We start from the raw sequence: 21,168 nt of genomic DNA on the forward strand, positions 1-21,168 counted from the left end.
TTTTAGTTTTGAGAAAAGAGGTGTCATGGTAGAAGTTTATAAAATTATGCATAGCAAGGAGAAAGTGGGTATAGAAACAGTGTTCTCCCTCTCTTGTAATTCAGGGATATCCAATGGAGCTGAATGTTCTAAGATTCCTTTGTCTGTCTTGAAAATACTTTTTCACAAAATTCATAGTTAAACTGTAGCATTTGCTCCCACAATCTCACAGTGATAGCCACCAATTTGGATGGTTTTAAGAGAGGATTGACAAATTTGTGGAGGATAAGGCAGGCCAATATATTTCTAAGTGCCTGTTGTGGAAAACTGCAGGAGGGTAGCGTGCTGTTGTGGGCTTCCCATGGGCATCTAGTTGGCTACTGTGAGAACAGGATGGCTGGACTAGATAGGCCACTGGCCTAACTGAGCCAGCTCTTCTCATGTGACAATGCTAATCTTCTCTGAACAATGGTATGTATCTCTCCATGCAGATGCCACACGAGTCGACAGTAGAGCACACTCATGTGGATATCAATGAGACAGAGTCACCTATGGCCACCCGAAACCGCACATCAGTGGACTTCAAAGATTCTGACAAACGACACCAGCTGACCCGTTCTGTGAGTGAGATTAAACCACCCAACCTCTTCCCTCAAACTCCCCAAGAAATCACACATTGCCATGATGAGGATGATGATGAAGAAGAAGAGGAGGAGGAGGAAGAGGAAGAAGAATAGAAATGAAATCTGAACACAACCTGCCAAAGCGTGGCTATAGCAGTGATTAGCAGGAACAGAATCCCACTAGTCCTGGGGTATGGGGTGGGGATGACAACAAAATTAACACTAATCAGAAACCCTTTATTCTTTACAGACTTATTCCAACTGTAAAGGATTTTGCACTGAGTGAGGGTAGGACCACATACAGATGCCTAACTGCGTTGCTTGCTCTACCTATAGAACATGGGAAGGAAGAGCTGCTTGTGGGTCCTTTGCTCCTCTTTCTTGTGCATTTCAAAACTGCCTCCAAGACATGGTTTGGAATTGGTGCAGTGAGCCTGCCATGGTCCTGCAGCAATCACAGTAGCCCAATACCAGTTCCTCACAGCTGATACCCTTTGACCCTTTTTGGGGAAAGATGTATCCTAATATATAATACTGTATGCATGGAAATGGTGGCAATTCCAGGGTCAAATTGAACCCCATCAAGCACAAGTTTTGTTTTTGAAATGGTTTAATCCTCTAATCTCCTTCTAGTGCAGTTCTGCTTCTGCTCTTTCTGTTTGGGGCTGGTTCAAGAAAGACTATCATGCCACAAATTCTTGATCTGGCTGATAGCTAGTTCTTCTCCTGCTGAGATCCCAAAGCTTTTATCATCCCTAGTCTTGGCATGTGGTGCATGTATTATACGACCTTCAAATGGGTCCTTATGCCGTGTGCTTGTTCTACACTCTGAAATTATCTCTGCTAGTAAGAGATAATGTCATGCTGTATTTTGATTAGGTCTCAGTTAAAGATTAATACTGTATTTCTGTCTAACCCACAGTGATCAAGAGCTATACAGTTTGTGAAGAGAAAAGGTTTGTGTCACCTTTCCTAGCCTCTTCCTGTGGCTAACACTTTAGGCTCAAATTAGGAACAACAACCTGTAAGATGCAATGTTTCAGCTGGCAGCTGTTCTATTCTCTGATATGGAGTCATAGGAGATGGGGTATGTGTATATGCAGAGGCCTAGCGCCTTCATGTAGAGGAAGAAGCCCCCTTCAGCAAAACATCCTTATTGCTGCCACTCTGTGTTACTGCCATTCCTGGAATGAAAATGGTTGAAGGGCTGATCCATATTGTTTGTAAATGGTTCTGAGGGCCTGGCATAGCATTCTGGCTGTAAGTGCAGGCTGTTAAGTTAAAGCACATTTTTCTCTTTCTTATTCATACAAGCAGGCAGTAAACTGTTTCCCAAGGTATAGAGATCCTTACTTCTGTGCCATTGAAGTTTGAAAGACTGAATAGAGGCCCTATTTTGAAGTATTAGAAGTTTTATTTTGAATCACTTGATTGTAATTAGTTCTATTCCATTATTAAAATACGGTGAACTGTAAATCAGCAGGAGAAGCTGATGCTCCTGTGATGGACCTGCAAACTAAATAAATCATGAGGTTTCATAATAAGCTGTTTTAATGTCTGTCTAACACTGACAAATCTACTTCTCCTAACCTCCCTTCATACTGCTTGCCTAACACTTATTATTATAACAAGAAAAGCCTGTATACAGCGTGGAATACAATGTGATTTATAATCTTCTCCCAACAATGATGGCTGGGAGGCAGACAGCAGCCTGACAGCATAGAATCTAGATACACAGGTACCTTGGGTTACATATGCTTCAGGTTACAGACTCCGCTAACCCAGAAATAGTACCTCGGGTTAAGAACTTTGCTTCAGGATGAGAACAGAAACCGTGCTCCGGCGGCACAGCAGCAGCAGGAGGCCCCATTAGCTAAAGTGGTGCTTCAGGTTAAGAACAGTTTCAGGTTAAGTACAGACCTCCGGAAGGAATTAAGTACTTAACCCGAGGTACCACTGTATATGCATTAAATGTAGATATACTAGAGCAAGAAGATGATGCCATCAGAGTTCTATGGATAAGGTCCCCTGCCCAGAAAATGGAAGCAGAATTGGAGAGCATTAGTTAACTTGACAGTGGTCTAGCTGGTAACTATTAGTGATCTGGTGTTGAGCTGGATACATACTGGTAAGGAACAGCAAGAGCGAAATAGTGCTCTTCTCTTAATCAGTACTGGAAGATATCCTGGCTGTAGGCAAGAGATCGGTGTTCTCAGATGTCTGCAAGTTCAGCCTTACAAATTCCATCCCCACAGCAGCCAGCCACAAGAGCAAACATATGGCCTTTTCATAAATGAGTAAAAGGCCTCCCTACCTGAAACCAGCTTGGCCTTGGCTTTCCAAGCTAAGAAATTGGAAGGCTTTTTTCCTTCTGCTGAAGCTAGTGAAAATGGACAGAAAAAAGAGCACCACCGACAAGTGAGAGATAAGTGAGGAAAAGAACTGAAAAGTCAAGAAGCAAAATTAGACCATGAGAAGAGGCATTTGCATACTACATCAGAACAATACCCTAGTTCTTACATTCGTATCAGCAGAATTTTATTGTGTCAATCTTAAATTTTTAGCAGCACTTTTAGGGGGAATTTGGAAACAATCTGTAAAAGTGTTGCTGCTTTTCACAGAATTGGAGGAGACCCTGAGGGTCATTTAGTCCAACCCAATGAAGTGCAGAAATCTCTACTAGATCATATAAGAAAGATTGCCCTCCAACCTCTGCTTAAAACCCTGCAAGGAAGCTGCGTCCACCACCTCTTGTAGGAGTCTGTTCCACTGTTGAACAGCTGATACTGTCACAGTTCTTCCAGATGTTTAGTCAGAATCTCCTTTCTTGTAACTTAAATCCATTGGTTAAAGTCCTAGCCTCCAGAGCGGGAGGAGAAAACAAGCTTTCTCCATGTGACAGCCCTTGAGATACTTGAAGACTGCTATCTCCTCGTAGTCTCCTCTTCACCAGGCTAAACATACCTAACTCCTTCAACTGCTTCTCATAAGGCTTTGTTTCCATACCCTTGATCATCTAAGTTGCCCTCTGCACACAATCCAACTTATCAACATCCTTTGTAAACTGTGGTGCCCAGAACTGGACACAGTACTCCAGGTGTGGTCTGACCAAGGCAGAATACAGTAATACTTTTACTTCTCTTGATCTGAACACTATACTTCTGTTGATGCAGACTAGAATTGTATTAGCCATTTTTGCTGCTGCATCACAGTGCTGACTCATGTTAAGCTTGTGGTCTACTCAGACCCATAGATCCTTTTCACATGTACTACCAGCAATCCAGATGGTTGTGAGGATAAAAGGGGGAGATTATACCACTTCAATCTCCTTAGAGAAGGAAGACAGAATACAAGTATATTTTCAAGCTCTTGCAGAGGTGCCAAGCAAAGAGCCATATTTGCCCAAACACCATAAGAAAATTGAATTCATTTATGACTGTGCAGAAGGAGCACTTGGAACATTGCAAAAACTGTTGACTACATTTTACTTCTTAAGCATAACATTATTTATCTGGCCTCTTTGACCATCCTTCCTTTGCCTTATTTTTTAAGAGATACTAACTGCCACTGCTGCCGCCTTTAACTTAAGTTTGTCAGCATACAATAATATTTGGGTCTGTGACATCAACTCCAGCTGAAACCCCTTCTGACTCCATTCTACCTCAAACATCTCCCTTCTTTGAGCTGTGCTGGAAGGCCAACACAGTGGCAATCCAAGTAAGCTTTTCGGGCAAAGTCGCCATCAGCATATTACCACCCTAGGCTACAACACGCTCAAAGAGTCTATGTATAAGACTAGTTTTATACATCTTTTGGAAACTGTTTGGTTGACTGAATATCACCGACTGTTTACTAATTTCTTAATGTGCCTTCCCAAATCCTGCTGCTATACTTGCATTCAGCGTATTAGGACCAAACTGTAGTAAGGACCCTTTATCATATATTATGGAGAACATGCTTTTTCAAGTAGTGTACAGACTATGCTTTGCTATTCTTACAAACAAAGTAAACAGCTCTACCAGACAAGATTGTAAGCCTGAGAGCAGGGACTATCTTATTACTAAATCCTATAAACAGCCGGAGTTGGCTTTTTTTGCATGAACAGTGTGGCAAAAAATACTGTGACCCATTGGTGGGGAATCTTTTTTAGTCCGATCCAAGAGGCACATTCCTTCATAGGCAGTCTTCTCAGAGGGCTATATGCCAGCAGTGGATGGGCAACAGGTGCAATGCTTATATCCAATCACGAAGAAGTTAAGTTATGCTGCCTTCATATTTTCCCCTTCCCCCAACCCCATTGTATGATTCCGCTGTTATTTCTCAACTATCTCCCTGCATTCCCTTAGTCAGAGCACTCAAATTAGAAGAGTCAATAGATTGTTGTTTCGGCAAAGGGGAGAGACACCTGAGAGTTACTCAAGAAATCACTGAGTAAGCTACAACACTCACAAAGCAGGTTATTGGAGTGTGCAGAAGCTTTTTTTGCTGGTCTCTACTTAGCTACACTCTAGCTAATTAGTAGTGCGAATCTCAAAAGTTTACATCTTCCTTCCACAAACAAGCCTATTTTACAAATAGATGCCAGGCATGTTCTCCCATATACACTCCTCTACACAAAAACAAACAAACAAAATCCATGTAAAATAAATAGAAACCATGCTAGTGTATATTTTGGATATGACATGTCAGGAACGAAACACTTGCACTGGTTTTTCAAAGTTATTCAGGAAAAAATTAGTGCATATCCATCAGAATTCCTGCTCCCTACAACACGAAAAAAAAATAGATAATCTACAAGACCATTGCTAACAATTAATAAAGTAAAACCAAACATAAAGAACACATCCTTTCAGGGCTCCTTTACTCAAAACTGCTAATTAAAAAAATAATAATGTCACCAACGCACACCCCCTTGTAAATAAAAGGAAGATGAAGTATGCAGTTAAACATGAAAGTTAAACAAGAAAAATCATTTATCTAAAGGAAATAAACTTTCCCAATAAAATCACAAAAATATACAAATTAATGAGGTTCAAAATAAATAGAAGAAACTGGAAATCTGCAACACCACTAAGTATTTATATACTCCAACAGGATATCAATTGGCTTATGAAATGTGTACATTTCATTTGTGCTTCTTCAGGGTTTATACAAACAGATAGTGTGGAATACTGTTGGCAGAATACTACAACTTTGGAAGAAATATGATACAATTTGACAAAGATCCCAGAAGACAAATCTATAGAAGCTTTGGAATGCAGCAATATATGGAGACAGATTGTAAGGCCTTAAAAAGGCATAGGATAAGTACTAGGAAAATTGTGCAGCATACAAATATTTACTGTAAAGGAAAGCTTGGCTTGAGACAAGATTCCAGGGTTCAGCTAATTCCCTTGGGCTGGTCTGACAGCAGAACAGAGAACTCTGTAGCCTTCAAGATAGAATAGATTTTGTTCACTATTGGAGCTCTTCCGCACACTAAGCGTAAGCAGTATTTTATTGCTCTAAGAAATTAAGAGCTTCAAGTTTCAAGCCTCCAAACATCCTTCAACAGTTTGTGTAAACCTAAGTGTGTCACAGTTTATATCTTGATTTGATGGATTGCAGGTGTGTCGTCCTATCCAAGTCAGCGAGTTACAGTGAGCAGTAAGTTCTTTAGATAAAAATATTGGATGGTATTCAAAGTAGTACTAAGGATATTGCTTCATCAATGCAAGCATTTCTGCTTGCCTGATGATCTCCCCCCAACCACATGTTGTTCGGGGGGGGGTCCTTCAACCCCCCCCCCCGAGCTTTTGGAGGGGAACTATTTTGTTGAATCTGGTCCAATACCACCGCTTATTAACTTGTCCAGGCAGTTAAAACAAGTGACAGTAGACTTCACATAACTATGCACACCAGATAAACCAAATTTGCTGAGAGCCCTTTGCAAAACTATAGTCTCTCAGATTGTCATAACACACCCTACCCTCTCACTGTGAGATGTACCAAAGGAGAGAAAATGGCCAAGATTTCAGTAACAAGCTACTACTCACAGTGACACCACATCTGAGAGCATCAGTACAATCCTGTATGCAGGGGCAAAGAAACAAGAGAAAGGCGGCAAAAACTCAAGAGACAGCTGCCACCACTTCCCAGTTCGTCCCAACATTTACACAAGAATGACCCGAATTCCTGCATTCCTTATATCATTATCTTCAGGGCTTGAGGCTTTTTGCATAAACCTAGTTCTGTAAAAATGTACTCTAGAAGATTATCTGTGCTTCAAGCACTTTGCTGAAATGCTGGTGTTAGCAGCACTGTCAAAGCAGCTACATAGGCACTTCTGCAGAAAAAATTTCAGCCTCCAGCATTGTGACAAGGTAAAGAGGACAATCACTTGAGGCATGGGTGGGAAAGGGTTAGAGGAAGACTGTGTGGATGTAGAATAGCCTTGTGTACAAGCAAAATGAAATACACTTCTGGGGGACCCATTTCTTTGCAGGACAATGCCATTGCTAACTTGATTCATGCATGCATTTTAAGAAAGAACTGACTCACAAAACTACTGGCAGAAATTACAGTTGGTTAGGAGCCCAATTTAATGGCATATAATCAAGTCCATAGAAAGAAAAAAACAAACAAGTCTGCAAATCACCGGGGAACATGTGGCCTTCAAGATGTTGTTAAATGTTCATCAGCCCCAGTCACCATTGTAAATGATGGGAGTCTAACAACACCTGAATCCCATTGGTGTTGCAGACTATCCATGTGGCTGCTCATAATAAAAGATCTCAGTTGGAATAAGCCCAGGAGTGGGGAGAAGCTATATGAGGCTCATCATGTGCACATTCCAGGAGAAGGTAAGAAGAGAACCACAGTAGAAAAATGATAGGAGAAGGGGATGCAGTTCCGTGTGCCAGAATAAACAAACACCTATTTACCAGTTACTAAAGTTGTCCAAGTAGGATGTGGTGTTTTGAAGAACCCAGAAAGTGCTTTATCCCAGAGAGCAGGCATTCCTGAAAGCAGAGCATCAAGCAAATTGTTTTTAATCTATAAATTGGATTTCACCAGAAGACTTAAGTGGTTCGTTCATTTAGCTGTTCAAAATTATTTCAGACCTTTGCCCAAAAGACAAAAACTTGTTTTCAAAGAATTTGAAGCTCATTTTATCACAGCAGACCAAGGCACAGAGCAAACTATTTCACAGTGTTGTGAGTATCCTGCCAACTGGACATCAGAGCTAACAGAATAAAGCAATTATTAAGGTCAAGCGCAACCACTCAGACTAGCTACTGTTCCTGTGCTCTTCAGTGCAATCAAGCCATGCCTGACACCAGAGAACTCTCCAGTTAAAAAACAAACAAATCTCCTTCATATGTTAACTGAGTATGTAGGGGAAATGTGATCATGTCCTCAAATCTTGATGTGCCGGCTAGCTACGCCCCACTGGCACCCACATATAAGCATTAGACGGAAAGGGTTCTAGACATCTATAGCTTTAGGTGTATAATTCTCTTCTGAACAAATGTTCCAGGGGATAAATAAAAATACCCAGTCATGAGGAAGACTGCATATATATATGGACAGCCTTCAGATTAATGCTGTGTACACATGACCATTGCAGAGTGTGGCCATTAAGTGAATTGGAATTAGGTTTATTTTGTCTGCACAACCCTCAGGTAACTAGCATATGGCATAACAATGCTAAATGCCCATGGAGTATTATCTGCAAGTCACCACCTCTGTGTCTTATTTCACACAAGAGCCACTGTGTGAAGACTACTTGAAATTACATGGCATGTTGTTTCAAACCCTCCATGTTCAGTGGTGTCCTATGTAGTTAATTATAACCTACAGCAGTGTTTTATAGCAGCATGCAGACAAACCATGTGGTCAGTGCACAAATGTAGCTCAGCACATGGCAGGCACAAGTTTAGAGCATTCTCCATGCCAGAGGTCTTGTATGTGAGGAGGCACCCAATCGTACCTCATCACATTCTCCAATGCAATGACAGCAAAAGCAGAACACTTAATGCTCAGAGATCACATGGAGCCAAAGTTACTAAAGTAGAGCAAAACCGTTGTCTAGGTGACATTCGGGCAGACCCAATGACAATACATTTGTTTCCCTGGATTTCCCAATAAAGGTTCTGTCAACTTGCAATAGCCAAGTCCTGACTGAATGACGTAGTCAAGATCTTTATTGCATGGAAGTGAAGAGCTCATCAGGTACATTATCACACATTTCCTGCCAATTAAAATATCAAGAGCTCCCTCTAGTGTTAGGCCGTGGCAAAGATTGGTGAGGGCATGGGAGAGGATGGGAAACAGGTAAATTCTTGCCACTTTATCCATTCACCTGAAAGGGTCAAATAACTACATTTTTATCTGGATGCAATTCATAAATACCTAGGCATGAAGGTGTATTTAAAAAGAAAACTAGATAGGAAAAACAGGAAACATTAATGAATAATGTCAAACCCATTAAGAACCACTAACCACGTTACACGTTTGCACTGTGTAGCCATTACTTACCAGGAATTAACAGCTTCTCAGTGCATGGTCCTGAATCACTCGCATTTGTCTCCAACCTCCCTGGTGCCGGGAGCAACAAACCATGAGCCTTGATTTATTGTGATGTGCAAATCTTGGCTTACTTTCATGGTTTATTTGCTTGGGAGAAACCAAACCTCAAGTGCTAGTTCACATGTCCAAGGCTTCTGTTTATTGCTCCTGAGTAGGGTGCAGCAAAATGGGAGCGATTCAGCAGCAATCACCAGCACATTGCTTGTTCTTGGTGGGGCATAAAACATGGCTTCCTATGACATGTAATGGAGCCCATTTGTGCAAAGACAGTTTTGCATACTCAGGGTACCCAGCACTTCAATTCTGTACTACCAGCTCCTTCCCCAAATCATGACTTGTGCCACTTGGGACACTTCTCCAATAATCCTCAGGATTACCTTTGGGACTTGGGAAAACAAATCTGCGAAGTGAATTGTACATTTTACTACTTCCATCTTCATTTGTTCAGCCTGAGCTCCAGACATACTTTTTGATTAGTGCTTACATATTCTAATGGGTCTGAGCTTTTTGGCTAGGCAGTTAAATAGCAGGTGGAAGAGTGATTCTCTGCAAATCCTAGGCCTCCTTGAGATAGCGAGCTTGGAAAAGGAGGAGGAGGAGGTGCTACCTCCCTTGCTCCATCAGTTGACATGCTGTCTGGGCCAATGACACCACTCTTGTATTTGAAGACATAACAGTTATCAAGAACAAATTCTCTCTTTAGTAAGGCTTGGCAACACACAGGTACAAGGTCTCCAATTCACAACAAAGAGTACAAAATTAATTCAGACATTTAAAATATTGTCAAAAACCTCACCTCAAAATAAATTTCAATGTAAAAGCTGCATCTAATTTCACATTAGAACATGAAGATTGAATGGCTGCTACCAGCTACTAAATTGCTGACTACACTTGACAAAAGAAACAGAAACAGTGAAAGCAGGGTTCTTTCCAAGGTCACTTTCTCAAGTAATGCAAATAACATATTCCCCCACAAATGTACCTGTAAAAGCCAGTGAAACAGTTGTTCTAAAATATAACATGAGAAGCACAATTTTTAAATAAGATAAATAATATTTCTAGAGCCATGAAGAAGATCACCTGCCAGAAAGCAGAGGACAACTACTATGTAGATGTTGACACCAAGGAACAGAGTTTCATAATGCTGTACAAAATAAGAGGCATATTTGAACTGAGAACAACTTCCTATACCTTGACATGGGCTGGTGACCTTTAATTCACATGGCCTGCCCCTCATTTTTTTCTGTACTACAAAATGTTCAGAGAGAGATGTTGCCCTCCAACTTCTAGGCCGGGGTGTGGAACTTGGGGGTCTCCAGATGTTACTGGACTACAGCTCCTACTATCCTTGACCACTGAGCTTTCTGACTGGGGCTGATGGGGAAGTCTCCCCCACCCAAACAACATCTGGATGACCATGGGTTTTCTACCCCTGGGCTAGGCTATGGAAGATTGCCTTTACCCTGCAAGCTTTGTACAGTTTATTCTAGGCCTAATTAATAATAATTACATGAATTTAAGTTAAGCACTGCACCCTTTTAAGAAAACTAGAAAAGCCAATCATGATAAGCCAGGAAAATTAATTTGGGTCAGCACCAATGTGGTTGCAGAATCCAACATGTGTTATAGGAAATAAAACATTTTGCAAGACAAAGAGCTGCTGCTTGAAATGCATAAACAAGAGCAATTGAGAATCCCATTCTTGATCAAGAACATTCTCCACTTCCCATCTGTTGAAGTGTGCTGGCTATAATGACATCATTTCATTCAAAAATTTGAGTTTACCTTTGTTCTACTGCTTTGGCAGAAAGCATAACACTTTGTGGGTTCTTTGTCTCAAAGGCCTGTCTGCCCTTTCTTAAAGCTGGCTGTAAAGAGCAGCATGAATAAAACTACTTTTAAAAAGATGTATGCTAATAAATTAAAAGGTCCAAATTTTCTAATTATAATGAATGTCATAACTGGAGATCCCTCTTCACTTAGGCTCTTCATAAAGAACTGATAGGTTTAATGGGGATTTGGGGTGGGGTAAACTAAATTTCCTCCTTACCATTCCTCTTTTTATGAGCAACCGTGAAACAAAGCAAGTATTCACCTTACACATACTAAATTGCTGAATAAGAACCTTTCCCCAAAATAGAATGAAATATTTGTCTCCGTAAACTCATCCAGGGAGGTATTGAGGGGTAAAGGGGGCATACCTCTCACCAGAGCATTTCCATAAGGAGAACAGTGGGGAATTCACATTAAGCTTATCCCAGCATGCACAAAACTACTTCTGCGTCCAAGAATCGGAGGCATCCCTATCACCCAGGATTCTGGCAAAGCAGAAATAATGGGGGTGGAGCAGAAGGGGGGGGGGAATTGAGTAACAGAGTCTGGAAGTTAGCTCAGAGACTGTTGTGCAGAACAGGCCGATTCAGCAACAAATTAATATTGTTTTCACAGTCATATTTCTGATAAGCAAGAAGAACAGACAAAAGGCAACCCAGAGTCACAATGATGTCAAGGCAGGTTGTTCAAATTCAGAGAACCCCTAAAGGAACAGTCCTCCAAATACTCCCACAGTAAATATCAGCGTCCTGAGGTGTGGGAGCTGAGAATCTCCTGAAGGCAATTCCTGGTCCATCTTCCATGCCCAATCAGCTGTCCCATAGAGCTTATTTAAAACAGTAGGCTAAAAAGGTGGCTCCTAAAAGGGAGAACCAGTAGAAGAATAGGAAAGCTTTCAGATGTGCCTCTCCAATACCTTCACTGAAACAGACACCATCATGGCCACACATACCATCAAATATAGGTTGATTTTATACGGAAAAGCTTTTGCCAAGCCTAATACAGGATAGCATCCACAGTGAAGTGCATCTTGCAGGAAGCAAAACTTTGGGACGATTTACTTTGGCTCTCAAGCATAGCAGCATAACAGCAGCATCACATAAAAGGTTTGAAGTCACTGGTGGACTAACATCTCTTACATTCAATCTTGCTTATATTATGTCATCTCAAAGTAAGGAGCACATTGACTATGATGGCGCCCCATACTCTGAAAACATAAAGAAGTTAAAGTACGTACTCAGCCCAGGGGAGGTGGTAGGGATTGCTATCATTACTCCCCATAATAAATAAAAACTCTATGTAATTCTCCAGGGAAAATTATTACCTTTGAAAAATCAATCATCTTCATATGGCACACACATCATTTTCTGACATTTATGAACTCTAAAACATGGCCTTTGGGGGAAAAAAAATTTACATTCGCAACCCCAAAAAACCTCCTTCTTTAAAGGTTAGACAAGGGAGAATACCACTTTTTCCCAGTCTCCCAATTGAGATATGCCAGAAATTCTTTAAGTTTCATTCATTCTTTGTTCTGTAGAAAACAAATACATTCTAGTACCAGTCTCTCATTTCAACAAGGGGAAAACAGAACAATATGGGGAAAATGGGAACACTGGAGCAAATTCAATAACAATACAAAAGAACTTAACTGGGAAGGTCCTGCAACACTTAAAACTGCAAAATACTTCTTTTTTAAAAACAAAAAAACAAAAGCCATGATCTCTCTTGAAAAAATAAAATGCAGCTTTAGGTTTAAACTGTTGCATACATTAGAAGGATCATCAATACAGCTGGAAAAATAAACGTGATTCTACTCCACTAGGAAGAATTTTGCCATTCACCCCAGAAGGGTGCCTCACCGTTCCCAAGTTTTGCTTCGGTGTTGGTTGCTTTTCCCTCTCTGCATCCACCTCTCACTCTGAGCTCCTTGTTCTTGCTTCTTTTTCTGCCCTCAGGATCAGCATAAAGTCTTTGGTCTCAGAGCACTGGATGCAGCACAGCTTAGTAAGCACATACTAATGGTGTTTGCAGTCAGGTAGAAGGCAAGGGGAAGGAATGAGGCCTGGTCCTGATGAAGATAAGGGTTGGGATGGAGGGCAGAGGAAGAGGAAGATGCTATGTGTCAGCTCCTAGATGGCGCCTTCACTGTGCATACTGTGGTTGGACTTGTTGTGAGTTACACAGTTCTGTTCGTTCAGAAGATTTGCCGTCTCATCCGGCAAACCATCATGCAGTTCTGTAAGAGTCAGTTCTATTTTAGTGGTTTCACTGTCCGAGGACTGAGGTGTTTTATCCATCCGGGATGCCATTAGGGCATTTTGGTACTGCTGCCTTGAGATCTATGCCAAGCACATGAAAGATACAAAGTCCATAATTAAATTAATATTTGTTGATACAGAGAACAACTGCACCTACTGTAATGTACAGTAATATCTACTGTAATGTTTTCATACATCTCAGCCCAACCCAACTTGTCCTTGTTACTTCAAAATCAAGCCATGCAGACCTGCAACATTTCCAGTGTAGCAACAGTAAATTGTTTCATAATGCATAAGAACAGTAAAGATATTTTTGACAGGATGCATTTTACAAAAGGTTCCAAGTAATCCAATCCCCCTTGTTCAAAGTGCTTACTATGTTGTTTTTACGAGACTCGTCTTCATTTTAGCCAGGGTCTCCAGTAAGTGGCACAGAAGTATTCGGAAACAAGAAGTGAGCAATAATTCTCATATAAACAGAGCTCAAAGTTTATCGCTCTAAATTAAATCAATGAGTTGCATCTGAATCTTTATACTATATGACAAATTACCACCTGAAATGACCTCATTTATAAAAATGCCCATTTCACACATAATGCTCAGCCTAACAAAAATTAAGTGAGTAAATGTTGTGGCTATTTAGCTCCTCACCTGGTCCTGCTGCTGTTGCCAGGAGGCTTGTCTCATTCCAGACAAAACATGAGCTGTAGGCAAGATTTGTGGCTTGTTTGTAGAAGACAAGCCATGAGCATGGGATTAGACATAGTACTAAACCAAACCAAGGCTTAGCTCTGGTTGGCATGGCAGCAGAAGGACCAGGACAAGAGCAAAGTGGACATAAATTTTAATGTGAGTTACCCAGACAGTTGTGCGATCACACTTAGCCCTGGTGCACACATAACACTAAGGCAAACCACGGTTAAGTGCGAGGAAAACAACAAGTTCTTATTAACTTATTCAATTTGGATGCTGGGGATGGCAATGTAAAGAAAGCAAGGAGATTCCTTATCCTATCAATTTCTTGAGTAATACGATTTTTAAAAACTGGTGAATTTGGTCAATTTAGTATATACTGTGGACAGCAGCCTTTAAAAAGGTGAATAACCATTCTAGAGCTATTTTCTGCATTATATATGTGATGTTTTGAACATTTTAAAATGCTATTATTATTATTACAGTGGTACCTCGGGTTACATATGCTTCAGGTTACAGACGCTTCAGGTTACAGACTCCGATAACCCAGAAATAGTACCTCGGGGTAAGAACTTTGCTTCAGGATGCGAACATCAATCGTGTTGCGGAAGCAGCAGGAGGCCCCATTAGCTAAAGCGGTGCTTCAGGTTAAGAACAGTTTCAGGTTAAAAACAGACCTCTGGAACGAATTAAGTTCTTAACCCGAGGTACCACTGTATTAAGCTGCCATTATTATTATTATTATTATTATTATTATTATTATTATTATTATTATTATTATTATTTAAGAGTGGCTAGGGAAACCCAGGCAGATGGGCAGGGTATAAATAATAAATTAGTAGTAGTAGTAGTAGTAGTAGTAGTAGTAGTAGTAGACACATTTCACGTTCCTTTGCATGTATGTGGTCTGCAAAATTCTACCGTATTTACTCGAGTCTAATGTGCCATCGAATCTAATGCACATCTCAATTTTCAAAACCTTGAAACCAAAAAAAAGTATTTGCTGGCAAATGTAAATGTGCCATCAAATCTAACGTACACCTTAATTTTTGCAACATAACTTGGCCAAAAAAGGTGAGCATTAGATTCGAGTAAATACGGTAATTGCCAAGAATAGATTCCTTGGGGAGCTTTCATTAAACAAATGCATCCAAACAATCTAAATTATACTCCTATTTATGGAACCCCCTTTTTCAGTGGCCCTTCCCCCCACCCCATTTGTGGAATGCTCTCTTGAGGGAAGTTTGCTTAGTGCCAATGTTGTCAGTTTTTCAGCACTAGGCAAAGGCATTTGGTCCTTGAGATGGTTTGGTTTATTCACTATTATAGTTTTGGTGGTTGGGTGGGGAAGGATATTATCCTTGTTATTTTATTACTGAGTGTGAACACTATTAGTATTTTTTCATGATTTGATATTTGTTGCATTTTTGTATTTCACCTATTTTCTTAGTTGCTTTGAGACATTTTTGTTGCAAAGAGCAACAAATTGAATAAATACATGCAGGTTCTGCACAATGTATTCCCAGGAAATCATTAGGAGAGTGTTTGCATAATGAGCTGATGATTTCCATTATTTCCTATGGGAACATTTCTATACTGCGATCCCTCTCCTCCTCCTGCCATGAAATGGCTGCAACCAAACAGCAAAAGAGAGACAAAGGAAAAACTTACTTGTCCAATCTCTCCTGCTGTCTGATTTGTCCCTACCCTTCCTGTGATTTCCCTCCCCACTCCCACTCCCCATTATTTCTGTCCAAAAATGGCTGCTGCTGACCAGCAAAGCACAAATAAGGGGAAGTGAGCAAACTGACTGTTAGGATATCTGAATATGCACTGTGTATAGTGAGGTTTGGGTATAAATCTTTGTGTTCAGATTAAGTGATTTTTTGCTGAATGAGCGAGCAGATAATGGGACCTGCATCTATGGAAGCCGCCCAGAGTGGCTGGGGAGGCCCAGCCAGATGGGCGGGGTATAAATAATAAATTATTATTATTATTACACATTGTTGAACATTTTTGAGAGAGGGCCACAATCCATAAATACTAGATACTGAGAGGAATACAGAGTTTCTCTTTTACTTGGGGGATAAGAACAAGCTGGAGCAGCACAATATCCAATAATCTATGTATTTGAAAGAACCTTAAGTTGTATTCCGGAAGGCTACTTCCAATCTGCCTTGTTGTAAATAGGCATTTGCTCCATTAGCATGTTCTGGAGAAATGAGAAGTGAACAGATGTCCTTATTCATTTGTGTAATAGTCTCTAGGCTATGCAGCACTACCTCTCTCAAATTTAATATGAATATTTGTTGGCTTCCATCTGTCTCGAGCGATAATGGAGTGGGGGCCTCTGGGGGTGGTCAAACTGCTGGATTAGCAGCACCAGAGTGATCTCCTGGGGGCCTGGGCAGTGTGTATGGAGGTCCTGGGCTTCCTAGATGACAAGACCCCCTCTCGTGAAGGCAAACTAACTGATGCTACATCTCAGAATATGAATGGGACATGCATTTAGATGGGTGCTGTTAGAACATACAAAATTGAAGGCTATCAATTCATTCAAGATCTCAAATTCATAACTGCCCAAAGTCAATTTACATTGTATTATATAATTTAAAAACACATGTGAAACATCAGAAGCCCAAAAAATCAACAGCTGCTGAACTTTAGAATGGAAATACATATTAAGAAGCATACATATTAATTCCCAAATGTGTGATGAATGTGGGCAGGGAGCATGTGGCTGCTGACCCTTCTTTATAACAGCATCCACATGTCATTCCTGAGCAAATACAGCTGAGGAATATGCCTTGGGTAGGGTGCAGAATAGATCCTCCCTGGGAGAGGTGGAATAATATGGTACCTCACAATGAAGGGGGAAAAAGAAGGGTTTCAGCAGTCCAAAACAGCTCCTTCCAAATTCTGAATGCTTTATCAAAGTAGCATTAGGACCAGTTGGCAACTATTGGCTAGGGGCAGCCAACCAACCAAAAATATATTTTGCTGGTAGAAGATATCTACCCATTCCCCCTTTTCCTACCTTGACATATTGAATGTCTGAGATAGCTCTCACTGAGTAGTCTGGAACATATACTTGAAGAAATGAGTTCAACTGGTTGTTGCTATTTCCTATCGTTGGTGTCACCGCATCAATGCGATCCCCTCTGTTAAGAGAGTCTGAATGATTCAAGCCACAAGGACGAGGTGGTGACTTGTTTTCAGCTGGGGAAAAAGGAAAGGAAAAGATGCTTCAGAAAAAATCTTATCTTAAGAGACTCACATCTTTACAAGGGTCTAAGAAAAGTGCAGCTTTCATTTCAATTCAATTATAGCCAGTTGCAAATTAATATCATACTACAAAAGACTCATAACACACTGTATTTAATACCACTTCTCAAACCTTTCTCTTTAGCTAATTATGACCATTTCCTGACATTTCCCATCTTATGTTTTGAAAATACAAGAAGGAAGGTGTTTCGTAAACAGGCACAGTTACACATTTTTGTACAGTGGAATAGATTTGAAGCTTTGCAGATGCCAGTTTCTTCTGCTGTGTTCAAACATCCTAAACATCTGAATATTCCCATGTTACAACAAACCTGTGGAAATGTTAACTATTTCCCTATGCACATTTTAAGAATATGATATCAGAAGTGTAACACTGAACAGTTTCTACAAACTTATATGCTCACACAAAGATGATTTCAAGGCACCATTGTGCAATATTGTGAACAGGCAGCAAACAAGGTGGTGGTGGGTATTCCAGAAAATTTTTAACACAGAGAGCACAGTACGAAAGACTCCTCTTGTGCTGGCCGTGCAGCAAGACTGCTTTATTTAAGAACAAGGAGTCCGAGTTGTAATGTTTCTGGGCCCAACAGAAGGCACCAACAAAAGAAGAAGCCAAAACTAGAAACAACCAATTCAGATGTTCAAAGTACTGAGCATCACTGAGCTATCAAGCAAAAGCTCCTCTTGTAACCTTTTCCTCACTAAGGTCCCATCTAGCCTGTGCATTAAGGTATCAATCAGAACAATTGTGTTTATTTGCAGAATAGCCAGTTCATGTAACAATGCAAATAAACAAGTGGCTGCAGCAAGGAATGAATATATGATAAAAGGAGGTGAAGAAGGCACGGAGAAATATCCAGGCTCTATCACATTTATGCCACAACAGCTCAGTGTCTAAAAATACCATTATGTGGGGATCCTTCATTTCTGTAATGGCTGTTAGGGGTTACTTGTACGTAACCTTACTTCAGTTCAGTTAGTTTGCTTGCCCCAACCATGCCCAGGGTCGGAGCTTGCCCTCCGTGACCTGTTAGTCACTTGCAGAATCCGAGAGTGGGCGTCTCTTGAACCTCTTCCAGCATAAAAGCTGTTTGACCCCGAGTCTCCTCCTATGTTCTCTGCGCGGAACGCGTCTGCGCAAGTAAGGGGAAGGCAGGGGCGTCCCAGCGCTCTCTCCACTATCGTCGGGGGGTCTTGGAGCCCTGTCACCAATTCCTCCATCCCCCTCTCTTCTCTATGGGTGTTACGTTGAAATCCTTCCCCCCTGCTCGTCCCCTCTCCGGCATCGCTGGGTGGCCCTGCCTCTGTTTCTCGTTCTGATGGCAGTTCCCTGACAATTTCCTTACAACAGCATGCAATAATACAAATTAAGTACATTTATTTCTGCCACCAATAATATAGACAATTTCCTTCTCCCACTTTGATACCTTATGCTGATCAGATAAATGTTAATTAATGGAAACAATTCAAACTGATCATGGGGTATTTAATTCGGATAATGGGCCTTCTAAACCTACTTGGTTTCACTTGCATGGAATGAACATGGTTTCCTGAAAAATAACAGCTGGTCCACAAATCTAGGTATCGGCACCCAAAAGCAAGGGCTGATTAGAAGTCATTTTGAGCAGGGGTTGCCAAACAGTGATCTGAGGACCACGAGTGATCCACAAGCTACATTCAGGTGGTTCACAGTGGTGTGTCTGATAAAATGCAATTAAAAACCATAAGATGTCTGGTGCAGCACATATCAATTGCTACACTAGGCAGAAAAGTTATTCGGTGGCCTGCCAAGACAATCAGCAATTTTCAAGTAGTCAGAGAGAAAATTAAGTTTGGGAACCACTAGCTTGAGCACCTTCAACTTTTTCAGCACTGAGGTCAATACTTATTCCACTTCATGACTGCCTGCCTCAAACATGCTTTATGCTAATCTACTAAAAGACAGCAAGACTTGAAAAGCTAATACGTTGCAGTTGAAAATGTGTCTAATTTTAATTTCAAGGCATTATACTAAACACAGGTGTGGAGGTACTAAATCCTCAAATGACTGCAAGACAAACAGCAGGCAATTAAAACCTGTAGTGAGAATTTCCTTGTAGTTTGTAAAGCAAAAAATCAGGAGGTAAGAAGGCAGGAAGTATATTTGAAAAATAAGCAAAACAAACACACATTTTTTCCTCCTGCTGATTAATTACAAAAAGAAAATTGTCAATACTGGGGGAAATGGGTTCCTCCAGAGAATAAACTATACAGAAGCTTTAACTGCACTATCAAGGCAAAGAACATGGTTTTAAGAGAATTCTAACTGCAAATTATCTCAAGAGTCAAATACATCTAACAAATATATAATTCAAAATACTCACTTTCTTAATTGTTATCCTTGACAGATGTTATATAAATCTTATCTTTTTATAAGAAAACCCAATACCTCAATCTCCCTGTGCACAAATCTAAGGATACATAGCAATGAGAATTTTACTTACAAACATTGTGCAATTTAAATCTGTTCTGCTGTAACTTAAACCCATTAATTTCTTTATCCTTCACTCAGTCCTGGTTGCAGTTGTACTTCTCCCTCTGCTTCATGACTATGTTTTAGCTATTGGGCAATTACTATCACCTGTGTTGCTTTCTAGGCAACACACCCATCTCCCATTAGAGGCATGACACACAAAATGAATACAGAGTTAGTGTAGAATGGGGGGGGGGGGGAGGAATCTAAAACAAATGACAATATTGTAAATATCAAAATCTAACATTGTTTTCAAATCTAATGTTGATGCCTAGTGTCAAATTTGAGGAAGCTTTGAGCAAAGATAGTAGCTGGAGCTGCCAACATTTCACTTGCTGCTTCTCTGTCCTTGCTGCTACCTACGCCTGCACCTTATCTCGACCATCAATCATATTTACCAGACCAGGCAATGCACTGGGGGCAGCATGCCTCTGGCACATCAGCTTCTGGGGTAGTAAAAATGGCAGTCGCTGCTGCAGCATCTATAGGCCCCAGCATTTGTCTCAGCATTCAGAGTGGTGTTGCTGGGTCTGCTACAATGTCTCTATCTTGTTCTTAGCCAACAACTAAAGTTTTAAAGCTGAAAGAATTTGAATGAAATTTCTTCATCTACGTATTATTAAATACCAATAAGCATGAACTTGTATGCCAGAGGTTACAAAGGTTGAGCAAGAGGAAAGCAACCAATTTCCCCCTTGGTCTTCTCCCCCTCTACAGCCCCCTGGACCCCCTAAAACCCACCTCAGAGGGCAACTGTTTCTATTGAAAAATATTGTTTTAGGTGATATGAAAGAAAACTGTTGAAAATTCCCCTCACCCAGACATAGTATTGAAGAAACAAAGCCAGCACTTTGCTGCTCATGTTCAAACCACTGACCGTAGCACAAAGATGGCATAAATGTGGCATACAGGCAGGACTATAACATTTAGACAGATTAAATAAATTAACAATATTTAATTAAAAGGTGTCATTAACTGAGCAAGTTATTTTTTTAAAAAAGACTGTTGAACATATTTACTAGAAGAACTTACAAAATCTATAGGTCAAAGGCACAATCTTATAAAAAAAGACCTATTCCCCCTTTTCCTCACACATCAGGAAATGTCACTTCCAAGATGGTGCCTGCTATAACATAGAATCATAGAATTTGAAGGAACCATGAGGGTCATCTAGTCCAGCCCCCTGCAATGCAGGAATATGCAGCTGTCCCATATGGGGATCAAACCTGCAACCCTGGCATAATCAGCACCACACTCTAATCAAGCGAGCTTTCCAGGCTAGCTAACACCTAACATGTAGGAACATCGTGGACCATAAGTACTGTTTTATTCATATGCAAATTAATGTAAATGTAAATGATTTCATTTACTGACATATGATTAATCAACTAAAATTTCTTTGAATATA

The 21,168-nt window shown here is 40.5% G+C and overlaps 2 protein-coding genes and 2 long non-coding RNA genes across 25 annotated transcripts in view; 2 read left to right on the forward strand and 2 right to left on the reverse strand.

Annotated features, from left to right (window-relative positions):
- NT5C2 (5'-nucleotidase, cytosolic II) overlaps window positions 1-21,168 on the forward strand; it is a 78,521-nt gene that overhangs the window by 56,215 nt on the left and 1,138 nt on the right. For 9 of the 22 annotated variants that reach the window (XM_083737985.1, XM_083737986.1, XM_083738004.1 and 6 more), the window contains one exon: window positions 471-2,146. In XM_083737985.1, coding sequence (XP_083594111.1) covers window positions 471-716 — 246 coding nt within the window. In that variant the 3' untranslated portion in view covers window positions 717-2,146. Of the gene's footprint in view, window positions 1-470; window positions 2,147-5,745; window positions 11,446-21,168 lie in introns of those variants that run through there. The other 13 variants (XM_083738002.1, XM_083737997.1, XM_083737993.1 and 10 more) reach the window with 6 other exon arrangements.
- Window positions 1-21,168, forward strand: part of LOC310844222 — a 399,653-nt gene that overhangs the window by 49,809 nt on the left and 328,676 nt on the right. The window lies entirely within an intron of this gene.
- The window catches only part of CNNM2 (cyclin and CBS domain divalent metal cation transport mediator 2), a 111,424-nt gene continuing 102,965 nt past the window's right edge, over window positions 12,710-21,168 (reverse strand). The window contains 2 exon segments of the mRNA XM_083737944.1: window positions 12,710-13,348; window positions 16,998-17,179. Coding sequence (XP_083594070.1) covers window positions 13,139-13,348; window positions 16,998-17,179 — 392 coding nt within the window. The 3' untranslated portion in view covers window positions 12,710-13,138.
- Window positions 17,790-21,165, reverse strand: LOC310844221. The gene is made up of 2 exons (XR_014564009.1): window positions 18,598-21,165; window positions 17,790-18,184 (listed from the first exon to the last, which is right to left on the reverse strand). It is a non-coding gene; the product is annotated as an uncharacterized lncRNA (long non-coding RNA).

This window comes from Podarcis gaigeae, assembly GCF_964106915.1.
Source record: "Podarcis gaigeae genome assembly, chromosome: 5".
In the NCBI taxonomy this organism is placed as follows: domain Eukaryota; kingdom Metazoa; phylum Chordata; class Lepidosauria; order Squamata; family Lacertidae; genus Podarcis; species Podarcis gaigeae.